We start from the raw sequence: 12,783 nt of genomic DNA on the forward strand, positions 1-12,783 counted from the left end.
AAGAAGGATCAAGCCCGATTACATTCATTTCATTTTTTTGGTAGAATCGTAATTGGTGATCCAGTGTGGATTGTCGCATAAGAAGAGCGTTAGCGAGAGTGTCTCTGAACCTGTTTTCCTTTTCCTTTTTCCATGAGAGTAAGACACTAGGTATAGTTAGTCGGGACATGTACCAAAGCAAACAAACGAAAGGAGGTGATTCATTAAGTGAAATTCCTTTTTTTTTTTTTCTTTTGGCTAGTGCTTTAGCCTCTTTAGGGGTTCGTTAGCCTTCCATTCTTGCTTACCAATTTATGATATGTGTTCCCCTACAGATCATGGTCTTACCACTCGATCCCCAATGGCCAGCGGGGGATTCAGTATAGAGCTCACATTCGGTTGCGTTGCATGTTCCCGCTGGACATGTGTTAGCTATAGGAAGTATGGTTTCGAAAGTGACTTTGGTTCACCAGTTCATGCTCAACTCCTCGCTTTACATTAGTGGATTCCAATCACCTGACACAACATCTTTCCCATGGATGTTCGACTGGTGGGTGAGAGCATGGTCCGATCATTCTATTCTCTTCGGCGACCCACCATTGCGAAAGCTTATTTATTTACCAATAATTTTCCTAATTTTTCATACTACCTCCATTCACTACTTGTCATTTTTAAGAATGATGTGTGATCCACGAAATAAATAAATCAATAAATCAATAAATCATTTAATGACATGTCAAATAATGAATAAAATGAGTTGGTACTATGATAATACGAGACTTTTTCCCCCTTAATTGAGGTTTTTTTTATGAATTTTATTTTTTTTATAAAAAAATTAGGGAAATACATTTGACTTTTTAGGGAACAAAAGAAAAAGGTTGGAAAGTCTCTTTTCATCACACATGTTTTTCATAAATGGCATGTGCTACCAACCTACCCTGATTTGTACAAGTTTGGTACATTGAATAAGCTCGATCATCTAATTTCAATACTGGTTTTTGTTTTTTTCTTTTGAAAAATGTTTTTGTTTTTGTTTTTGTTTTCCCTCTGTTTTTGTTTTTTTCTTTTGAAAAATATTTTTGTTTTTGTTCTTCTTTTCTAGTGGTATCGTATAGAAATTTTAGATTGTTGATATTTGAACATTCTTCAAACATAAGATCACGTGACGTCACACAAAACATTCTTATATGAAATTTAGAAATTAAAATAAAATAAATATAAAAATTAGAAACATCATTTAAAATCATTTTCACATGACTCATATATCCACCGTCCTACTCATACCATTTATTATGATGAGCTCAACTCTACTCTATTGAGTGGTATGCCCATTATAAAATTTGTTTCTTTTCACTAAAAAAGAAAAAAAAAAAAAAAAACCTCTTAAGATTTAAATCATTTTTGGTCCTTCAACTTTAAATATGGTTCTATTTTGATCCTTAAATTTTTAAAAATATTCGTTTTAGTCCTGAACTTATATTTACTTTGGTCCCTGTTATTAAAATTTTATCAACTTCTTAATAAAATGGTTTGATAGTTTATATTTTTGGATAAATAAACTATCAAATAAGTTAACTACACTATAAAATCTACCGTTTCAATCTTGATTAAAATAGTGAAGTGTTCAAGATTTTGGTCGTTGCTAGTTGGCATATTTTACTTCATATTCATCTTACTCAACACATCTAGAGCTAAAAAATATATGCGGTCCCACATTTCCGTTTAAATTTTAATAAAATTTCAACTGTCGGGACTAAAATAAACACTTTTTAGAAGTTCAAGAACTAAAACAAACATTTTTTTTAAGTTCAAAACAAACATTTTTTTAAAAAAAATTCAGGGACCAGAGTATGATTTAAACCAAACAAAAATTTAGAGTAAGCTTTCACAACCCACAGATACTATAGCCCAGAGAAAGTAAAACAGCTCATTCATCCATAAAAACTCTTAGTAAAACCTCATAATAGTACCTAATAATTCAGAATCCTCGCAACACTTTGAGCTTCTTATTGTTACAAGCAAAGTAAAATGATCCTTAGTCAGAGCTTGGAGCATATATTAACAAGGGAGACAAAGCTTTAATGATACCACCCAAGTTCTTGCATAAAAGCCATTCTCTTAATCTCAATGATCCATTGTTTCTCACTTGCAAGCTGTCTGGTTGCCCCTTAACTCCTCTTCTTTATCTCCCTCCAACAGCTTCTCTTTCTCATCACCAGAATCCAACTCCATTACTGCCGGCTTCGGCCCCTCGACACTTTGTGAACCTGTCAACCGTGCAAGGACGACAAACGACATGCCCCCGAGAACGTTGTTCAAACATCTCAACACCACCACAGAGCTCTTGAATGCCAAAGGAGGAAGTCCCTTGGCCAACAAAAATTCAACCCCATTCAAAGTTTGATATCTCAAGTTACTGCTAACCCCCATGTGAATGGCCCAAGTCATGGCATTCAACAATGTAGGAGGCGCCTTGTTCGGCGTCTCGAATCCAGGATCCATCTTCTTCCTTAGTTTGATCAAACCATTCGAGAGTGCAGTCCCGACAAGCCCGGCTGCTAGTCCCACTGCAGCAAAGACGGTACCCTTGTAAACAAAAGTACCCAATCGATCTAAAAGTGTGAATGCACCGGGTTCAAACATATGACTTGTGGGGCAACTTGCAAAGATTGCAGGAAGCTGCTTGGCTGCTGCACCGGCTGCTGCAGTGGGAGCCAACAGATACATGAGAGTGAAATTCAGTATCGATCCGACGACGAGGGTGGAGAAGACGAAGTCGAGCTCGTTGAGGCCGAAGTTGGGACGGGACGCCATATCTCCAAGAACACAAGAACTCACACCAACCAATTCTTCCATCAATACCTTGAAAGGAAACTGTGGATCTGCAGCAACTCTAGATCTCCATCCTTTAAGAAACAATCCCAACACTCCAAAACTCGATGAATCATTATCATCCCCATGAGTTCGATCATCACTCCAACCACCATCACCCCCACCTCCGCCACCTCTTCCGCCGTGGCCAACGCCGTTTCCACCGTCGCCTCCAGCCAGAGAAAGCTCAGATTTCGCTAGAAAACTAGGCCTAGTTAAATCCGCATTAAAAAAAGAGAGAGATCGACTCCTCGATTCAACAACCGATGAATTAGACAGAAAAGAGAAAGCCGGTGTGCTGTTATAGGCAGGATTATTAGGAACATTATAGTGATGCCTAGGGCGAACAGAACAATGCAGCTGAGCCATAGCCGCCATATTTCAAACAAAAATCCCTCAAACAAAACCTACCCAATTCCTCAAATCTGAAAAGAAAAAACAAACAACAAACAAAAATTCAAGAAAACATCATAAACCCACCATGAAGAAAAAGAAACAAAACCCAATTCCACAAGTATTCACCAGATCTGAAGCGGAAAAAATGAACCCAGAACAGAGATCACATGATCAACATAAAACACATGAAAACAAATAATGGGAAATTAACATTACCTTGAGAAACCGAGATGAAACGGAACAAATTACAGAAGGGTGATGAATTGGTGCAGCCGAAAATTGAGAGGAATGAAATGGTGGCGTAGGTGGCTGAAATGGGTCAAAACGGCACCGTTGAATTCAGGAATCTATATATACACATGTATATATATGTATATTTATATAGAGAGAGAAGATTGTTTAATCGTTAGATGTTGAATCCCTGTCACGATTTGTCTTTCTTCCTCTGTAAACCCTAGCGAGGTTTTGTTGTTCCAATGATACAATATTTAAAGTAGAAATGTTTTTGGTTTCATTTAAACAAACAAATCCGACCTTAGCTCAGTTGGTAGAGCGGAGGACTGTAGTGGGTGAAATTACCTCAAAGCCATCCTTAGGTCGCTGGTTCGAATCCGGCAGGTCGGATTTCTTTAGAATTATTTTTATTTTAATAAAAAATTCACCTTTAAACCTTTAAAATTTGTGTTGTATTAATTAAAATTCTGAATTTGTGTAAGTATATCATTATTATGCTCTATTATGTTTTATTTGAGAAAATGGACTTAGAATTATATATCAATTAATTAAATGTCTAAACTATCACAAGTATATTAATGGCACAACTTGGTATTTTCTTTGAGAATCGTTTATACATCAAATCTAATAGTTTATTTTGTAAAACTGACATTTAATGAATTTTACATGTGTTAAAATTTATGCACGGATGATTTTCAAATGTAATCATAAATTGGATCGCTTATGAACGTTTAGAAGTTTCACATGACGTTTTTTCAATTAAATTTGAAAGATGGTGTAAATTGATATACTTATAAAAGTTTAGGGTTTAAATTAATACAAATAAAAATAAATCATTTTTGTATGTTAATACTATTCTTATATCTTTAGAAAATGTATAATGGCTCCTCAATTAAGCTTGTTCGATATATTACCTGTAACTATAAATAATAATATAAATAATGTAAATTTAGTAGTTTTGTAAATTTTTAAATAAAAATTAAAAAAAATAAGACGATAAATACATTCATAAAATTGGCAAATGAAAAAAAATATATATATCAGAATGAAAAATAGTATTATTTGAAAAATCATATCACTTTATAAGTAATTTATTATATTATAAATATGGATGATCATAATATCTACGACATGCTCAATTTTTTTTTTAAATGTAATATAAATTAAAATACCATAAATTTTCTCTAAAAAATAAAATATCGTAATATAATAAAATAATCGAAAATACCACGTGAAAACTATTATTTAGTATTTTATCTTGTCAATTCATTTTCTAGTTTTTTAATACACCTTATCCATTTATTTGACCATTTAAAAACCAACCATTTAATATTTAGGGAACACTGTAAAAGTCAAAATTTTTACTTTAAAAAATAGTTTGAAAAGGTTGCTTGTGTTAGTATGAATATTTGGTCATATTATAATTTGGAATAAAGTTTATTGTTTATTATTATTTTTTTTAAAAGTTATGTTAGTTAGTAGAAAATTGGTTCATTGTTTCTTCGTATTGTTGTCAAGAAGTTGAGTTTATTTCATTAAACTTTTAAAAAATTTAAGAAAATATTATAGTTTTTACTCGTCCATAAAATTTGAGTTCGGTAGCATTTAATTAGGAGATTGTTGGTTTTAGTTATATTTTGGTCTCTCTCAATTCTAAGTTAGTTAAAATGAATAGTGGTGCTATATTATTATCTAAAGGAATATATTTGCTTTATTCTTTTAATTCTTTTTTCCTCACCTCTTTCTCATTCTTTTCTCCAACCTCCCAACCTTCTCCACCTTCTCCCTCCTTCATCCACGTGATATTAAATTTCCATCGAAATCTCAATATTTTCATCGATATTTCTACATTGCCACAAATTTGATATCGACATGAGTAGCAAATTGACATTTTTTTATATCATAGAAAAATCCATAACAAAATAAGCAATCAAATGTCATTAATGTAAATATCATAAAATTAAGATATCACCCTTCTTTTCACTTTCAAAGCTGCACACTGCCCCAATCAGTAACTAACAGAAAAAACGAAAGAAATCGATGGAGAAGCAAGTAGGTCGATACCGATTTATGTTACCTTCGTAAGTTCATCTGTCAAAACTTAATCTGTTCAGTCAATAATTCGCTTCTCTTGAACCAACACGTCCATTCAATCTTTAACATCATCCAAAAACTAATCCAAACCGACCAACTAGGGAAGAGGAGATGGAAAAAAAAAAAAAAAGGAACTATGCTACATGTTGGAATAATAGTGAAGGCATAAGTTTTCAACTTTTTCAGAAAATAAAAAGACAGAAAGGAGAATCATATTCTGAAACTTGAAAGCAAACACAAACAAACTGAGCAAGCACTTTTGTATGAGTTTTTGCACTGTTCTTTCATATATCAGTCCAAAAATATAATTGACATTGACATTGCATACAACACCTAACAAATATTAAATAGTATTACATCATCACTTCCTAATGTTTTTGCATCAATAATGTAAAACTACACACTCCTCAGCAGTCACTAACACAAGAATAAATCCAATGAATATATTAACTTTTGTTGGAAAAACTGACCTATTCAAACCTACACTCAACATGAAAATCCATCCCCTACTAATACTAACAATTTTTTTTTTTCCTTTTCACCCATTGTTGTTTTTCTTTTTTTTAACCTTTTTCCAGTCTTTCTGTCAAGAATATTAAAGGGAACACAGAGAAAAAAGCCAGTAGAAGGCTCGCCTGGAACTGATGTTAGCCTCCCCTTTCTCGTAGCTATGTCACACGGTCGGTCATGATTCATTTCATGGTATATAAGTAGTGACCGAAATCTGGACTGGGGTAGAAATTGTTTAGGGTATGGAATGATATGAGAGCTAACGACCTGTTTTGGCACGTTTCATTCCGCTTGAGTTGAAAGGAGAGACGCTACCACCAGGTCCTGGACTTTCTTCTCTGAAACTCGAATTTAGCATCGCAAGTTCGCGTAACTGCTGCCTTTTAATGTAATCATGACTCTCATCCTGCAAATGGAATCAGAAGTTTGTTAGTACACACTGCGTTCTGGGAAAAGTAAAAGGAAAAATCTGAATCAACTGCATCAAATGATGAGAAATGCAAGAAATTCATGAGAGAATGATGATCAACCTAGGGAAAGTAAAGATGAAACCTTGACCCATTGAATCAAGAAATGTTGTTGAAAGCAACTTAGTCTTGTAAACAAGTAAATGAGTTACATTTAAACCGCTATGTTTTACCAATATATATAGAATAAAGCTTGAGTAAAATAACTAAAAAGGCACGAATGGGAGCACTTTTAAAATAAGTTTGTTTAGCAAAAATACTTAGCACGGTGACGACAAATAACTTTGATATTTGTTCTACACTCTTGAGATTTCAAGTGCTGCCTAACAATCACTTTGGTAAATAACACTTTACAACTTTTGGCTTTTTATAAGAAAACACTCATAGATCTCTTCCACAATATGATGATTTTGACAGTGAAGTTCTTTTGAGCATGGAAAATCCCATTTTGGCCAGCCAAAAGCACTCCAAATGCGTATCTAAGGTTGAAAACATACCACAGGTTTGAGCAGTTCTTCAATAATTTCCTGTGCCTGTCTGAGCCTTATATCAACAATATTGGCTGGTAAGTCTGCCTCAATCAAGATGTGCAGCGGTTCGTTCAAGTGCTCATAGCCAGGTCGTCCACGTAATTTCTCTTCCTTGATAATATAAAAGTTTAACAAATTAAGTAACAATACAATTTATAACCAAGAATGATAACAATACAATGAGAGAAGCAAAATATCTCTTTATTCGTCATGACTCTTGAGAGATCAACCATGTGAATCAATGTTAATGTCATTCATCAATTCCAAAATAGTAATATCCTTATAGTACCTTGTCCGGATCCTTTATCGACCCTTTCCCTCGAATATATACACGACAACCAGTAGTAACTTCCACCCGTTTCAAGGAATTGCCACGAGGTCCCAAAAGCCGCCCTACAAAATTGAACTATCCACAAAAAGCAGAAATTTCAAGTATTAATATATGTTTGTGCACGTAGAGGTCGGACAGGCCAGATGACGTACGACCAGCAAATAAAAAAAACGTGTACTTTGACAGAACTCACGTTGGGGTAAGTATCCACGGGTATTTCCAAACGTAGAATCCTCTTTACGGTGAGTGAACTAGGACTTGCAGGTGCACTTTGCCAGTCCATTGTCATTCCAGGGGCCCTACTTAATCTCTGCTGTATGTTTCAAAAGGTTCTAGCATCTCAATACAACTTTGAAACAAACCAAGGAATCAAGGATAACCATCCGGCATCCAGAAGACTAATTAACATAGATAGAATTCTATATGAATATAAGAGGACTGGAACTGGAAGCACAGAAGATACCAGTATGCAATGATTAAAGAGGATCCAAAATGAAGATGGAATAGGAACATGGATAACATAACCAGAAAAAATATTTTCATAATGCAATCTATATATTGTTGTTCTTGTAATAACTTTGGATAAGGTTGCAGCAAGAAGCCAACTTATGTAAGCAACATCGGGTTTAGCTAGACTTGTTACACATACTTCTACAGATGCATACTTGACAAATTTTATTGTCTTTTTGCATTTCATCTAAAGAGTGCTCCTTGGTCTTATAGATGATGCTTTCAGTTGAATTTTAAAGTGGAGGACCAACAAGGGGAACCAGTGCAAGGCAGTCCTCGCAGCGAATTTTTTGACCACTCACACAAAGAAAGTGAAAAATAGTAAAATATCATTATCACAAGGCTAAACTTGGAGAAGTCAAAGCAATACTCTCACTTCTTCTATTTCCGAAGGAAGTCACTGGAGTAAGATTTTCAAGATTGGAAGTTTACATGCTAGTAAATTGCTCAAGACAATAAGATCTTAACATAGGCAAATTTCACTTTTTGTAGTTTATCTGTGTCCCCATTTTTTGTTGAGCCAGTTTTTTTTGTATAACCTAGTAGATTATTTCATTTCTCTCCATGAAAGCTCAAGTTCATCCAATATATACACACACACAAGTTTCACATCTTTACCTTAAATATATAGGCATCTGTGAGAGCAAATAGGATCTCAATAAGCAAATTAAATAATATTGTTACAATCATATTGAGGAACATGAAACTGCCTTATTGAGAACTAACAAAAACACAAAAATAAGATGATCCACAAAGTGGAGAAGAAACTAGCAAATTCATGAGATGTATTCCATTCCCAAACAAATACCGAGTCAAAGAAAAAAATCAAATCCACTACTCTCACTGCTTATATTTCCAAAATTTATATTAAACAAAATTAAATGACGAACAAGCTTTTGAAATTAGCTATAAATAATGGCACACTGCAACGTCTATAGCAGTCCCAATCCCTCGAGCTACGAGCCTACTAAAGAGGGAGCATTACAATGTCACCTTTAAACTATCAAGTTATAATTACGTCATCATATATCAAAACATAGTAAAATTGGATTCAAAATGATGAGATCAACAGGTATCACGAGCCAGTTACCAATGAAGTTTTGATGCTAAAATAGTAATTACCTCCTGAGGAAGACCATTCCAACCACTCAAACCTGTACTAACATTAGACATAAGGTTTGCAGAGGCCATTGGACTAGGACTTCTATGCCGAAGCCTATCAAGGTCGCAGAAACCCTGGTTGGACATCATTCCAGAAACACGCAATATTTCTGCATTTAAAGAGCTTGCAGTGAGAAGTTACTGACAGAATTGAAAAGCAGTAATATGTATATATATATATATACATGTATGTATGTATATAGAAAGGAAGATATAGAAATATATTTGTCCATTAAGTACGGAGAAGAATACTTATAAATATATATATATATATAATATATATATATATATAATTAAAAATAAATAAATAATAATAAAAATAAATAAAAAATAAAAATAAAACTGAACTCTACAACAAGATCAATTTGTAAGGGCAAAAAAAGACTGTACTACTCAGAGCAGGATGAAGTTCATCAACACCCTATTTGGCAATTTAAATGGAGGTTGAAACTTGAACCTTGGAACATTACGTGACTATCACATGCTAAAGACTCCAAGGAGATCTCCTGAAGTTCAAATACCACTAGACTAATGACCTTAGAACTCAAAAATGCAGAGGAACAACCTCATGAACAGATCCTAATTGAGGAAGCTCATATAGGAGAATGACTAAAAGCACCATTTTTTCGTACATTGATTTCTAAAACTACTACATGTCTTCGTGATCTTAATTAAATGATCAACCTTCACTTGAAAAAGATTTCCACAATAACATCCAGCCTTCATTTCGCATGTCAGAGACTAAGGTATTATGAGTTACCAACAAAGAACAGATTGTCAACATGAGATTGCAACAGCATCACCCAATTTAGAAGAAATTGAACCTCGACTACTGATTGGCTGTCAATAGCATTCCAAATTAACTTAATGACTTAACCTTCAATTTATATAGGCTTCAATTAGAATAACACGAAAAGCTTGAAAATTGCTTTCTGAAGGTTACTGTATCCACAAGGTTTTTTGTCTTTCAATGGTATATTGGTTCATGACGGTGATACACCAGTGGAGTTTTTGTAAAAGAAATTAGTACAAAAAAATAACCAAATTTTAAGAAGCAAATTCTACTAGAATGGATATGTATAAACATGTGGGAGATCATATAATAGAAGAATTAAGCACCCTACAGAAGTAGCTAATGTTTTCCCAACACCTGAGTATAAAATCAATTAGAAGTGCAAGGCAAGAATACGAACACCACAAGTCAAAACAAAAGTTACCAATATGCTAATGTCTGCCTAGTTTAAAAACTTGAAAGTTAATAAGATTAAATTGACATTTCCCAACAAAGATACACTTAGGCCTAGTTTCACACTCACTCTAGCATTAACCAGGCTCAATTGATAATGGCCTCACTCACTAATTTGTATTGCTTGCACCTTATTTTGAAAAGATGTGCATTTAATGATGTGTTCAAACTCTCAATTCGCATTTTTTTAGAAATATTCATAAAATGTAAACAACGAAGAATAGAAAACTAGAACTTCTTCGTACTTATTTCAAACTAAAGAAATACCGCATTACAAAATTCAATAATATCTTTTTCAATGATTTTCAAGTGAAATTTGTAAATTTTTATAATATACTAACATAGAATAAGAAACACAAATGTCCTGTTTGGTAACCATTTGGTTTTTTATCTTTTATGTTTGAAAATTAATCTTATAAACACCACTACCATCTATTGGTTTATATATTTTATTGTCTAAAATTTAGGAGTGTTTTCAAAATCAAAGCCACATTTTAAAAACTGAAAAAATAGTTTTCAAAAACTTGTTTTAGTTTTTAGAAATTGGCTAAGAATTCAAATGTTTAATAGGAAATATCAAAATTATGAGTACGAAATTTTGAGAAAACAAGCACAATTTTCAAAAACAAAAAAGCGAAACGGTTACAAACCGATGTTAAAGCAACCCACTTCTACTTTTTTTAAGTAACGAAGGAGAGTGAAAAAAACAAAGAAATGAAAAGAGTGAAGTGAGCAAAAACAAGAAGTAATTGCCAACACACACAAAAAAAAAAAAAAACACTCCACAAAACCCGAGTAAAAAATGTGAAAGAACCTATCCTTGACTAACATATGCACAATTCAACAGTAGAGCTCGAGGGAAAAAAGAGCAATCGCAATCGCTGTTAAGACTAAAGAGGAAAAGGGAAAAATCCCCATCAGCTTCCTCGATCTGAACATACACATATACATCACCGCAACAATTAAACACAGAAACAATGTCCAGAACACCGTAAATTCAGATAAGAACAATACCTTGATTCAAAAGTCGGCCGCAGATCGGAAGAACTTGCATGAAGGGGCCGAACTTCTGATGTTCCGCTAGTAGCTCCGACAAGTACTGACTACAGAATAAAGAACAAAGAAGCAAAGGGGGATTGATTATTCAACGATTAATCAGAGCTCTTATCAAGCTAAGTAAACTAAAAAATCCTAAATTAAACAGAAGAACAAGAGAAGGGAAATTCAATTATGGGAAGTGGGTTATTAGAGGGGATACCTGTCGACATCGGGAGTAGTTCTGATGTGAGGAGAAGCAGTTCTAGCAGGGGAGAAGTTGGTACTGTACATACCGGACATGGCTGTGAGCTATTGAACTATGAGAGCAGAAATGGATGTTCTGAGAATTGGGGGATTGGAAAGTGGAAGTTAGGGTTTCGGTAGATTAAGGCGACGATGTCGCCGGAGAAGACGGAGGATAAGGACAACTCCGACGAGGGAGGCGGAGGCGGAGGCGGAGCTAAGGAGTAAAAGGGTGGAAGCTGAAATGAGGAAAATCTATGATTGTAAATGGTCGTCGTTTTCTTTTCTTTTAATTTCTTTTCTTTTTATTTTTCGGAAATTGCTCTTTTAATATTTAGGTTTTTCCGCTTTAAAAATTAGGTTTTCTTTTTAAAATATATGCAGTGAAGTTCTACAGAAGTGAATGAAATAAAGGAAATTAGTTGTACTCAAACCAAAAAAGAAAAGTAAATAAAAGAGAGAAAGAAATAAAGGAAATTAAAATCAAATTTAGTAAACTTATGAAATTACGTTAAATTAAATGGATCAAATATCAAGCAAAAAAAAGTTGAGTGGTTATAACTTATAATGATGGAAGGAAAATATATAGGTATTCACTTGGTTACTTCTATCTTTGTGCAATTGATCGAGTTATTCAATAAAATTTTATCACGTGATAAATGATCTATGTAACAATTATTGTCCATGATTGAATTATGAAAAAATTTCTAGTACTACAGTAATATGGAATTTCATATTACCTCCATTCATTGTTTGTCACAATAATATCATTTAAGAATGATGTGAGACCCATGAAATAAATTAATAAATCATTTAATAACGTGTCAAATAATAAATTAAAGGAGTTGTTACTACGGTATTACTAGATTTGATTTACTTAAATTACACGTTGAATTTCGAGATTTGTGTCTATTTAGTCATTGAACTTTACAAAATATCTGATAGATCTCTAAATTTTTTCTATTTTGTGTCATATAGATTGAGTCTATTAAACATAAAATTCATATTTATGTTTAAAGGTCATTTAGATAAAGGTCTTTCAAGATGGATATTAACACACGCAAACTAAACTCATATTTGTTATATAATTTTCAACCTTTTGCATAGAATAAGTTATTCTCAGACATCATATTTTTTCGGTGACAAGATTTTCTATACCCTCCTGTGTGTTCT

At 33.4% G+C, this 12,783-nt stretch overlaps 2 protein-coding genes and 1 non-coding gene across 4 annotated transcripts; 1 reads left to right on the forward strand and 2 right to left on the reverse strand.

Moving 5' to 3' along the window:
• Positions 1-1,892: 1,892 nt before the first annotated feature.
• Positions 1,893-3,682, reverse strand: LOC120074492 (protein RETICULATA-RELATED 3, chloroplastic). The gene is made up of 2 exons (XM_039027635.1): positions 3,463-3,682; positions 1,893-3,275 (listed from the first exon to the last, which is right to left on the reverse strand). Exon 2 carries the CDS (start codon positions 3,226-3,228, stop codon positions 2,122-2,124), a length of 1,107 nt encoding a protein of 368 aa, XP_038883563.1. The 5' UTR covers positions 3,229-3,275; positions 3,463-3,682; the 3' UTR covers positions 1,893-2,121.
• Positions 3,683-3,775: 93 nt separating this feature from the next.
• TRNAY-GUA lies at positions 3,776-3,870 on the forward strand. The gene is made up of 2 exons: positions 3,776-3,812; positions 3,835-3,870. It is a non-coding gene; the product is annotated as a tRNA-Tyr (tRNA).
• A 1,950-nt stretch (positions 3,871-5,820) lies between these two features.
• On the reverse strand, positions 5,821-11,913 carry LOC120073868 (KH domain-containing protein At2g38610). 2 transcript variants are annotated; one of them, XM_039026760.1, is made up of 7 exons: positions 11,588-11,913; positions 11,344-11,432; positions 9,045-9,193; positions 7,606-7,722; positions 7,371-7,487; positions 7,049-7,192; positions 5,821-6,490 (listed from the first exon to the last, which is right to left on the reverse strand). In XM_039026760.1, the coding sequence occupies exons 1-7, from the start codon at positions 11,665-11,667 to the stop codon at positions 6,344-6,346; spliced, it is 843 nt and encodes a 280-aa protein (XP_038882688.1). In that variant the 5' UTR covers positions 11,668-11,913; the 3' UTR covers positions 5,821-6,343. The 2 variants fall into 2 exon arrangements, with proteins under 2 accessions (XP_038882688.1, XP_038882687.1); XM_039026759.1 differs by having other exon boundaries at positions 7,606-7,725; positions 11,588-11,912.
• Between the last annotated feature and the right edge of the window lie 870 nt (positions 11,914-12,783).

The sequence above is a fragment of the Benincasa hispida genome, chromosome 3 (genome assembly GCF_009727055.1).
Source record: "Benincasa hispida cultivar B227 chromosome 3, ASM972705v1, whole genome shotgun sequence".
Lineage (NCBI taxonomy): Eukaryota > Viridiplantae > Streptophyta > Magnoliopsida > Cucurbitales > Cucurbitaceae > Benincasa > Benincasa hispida.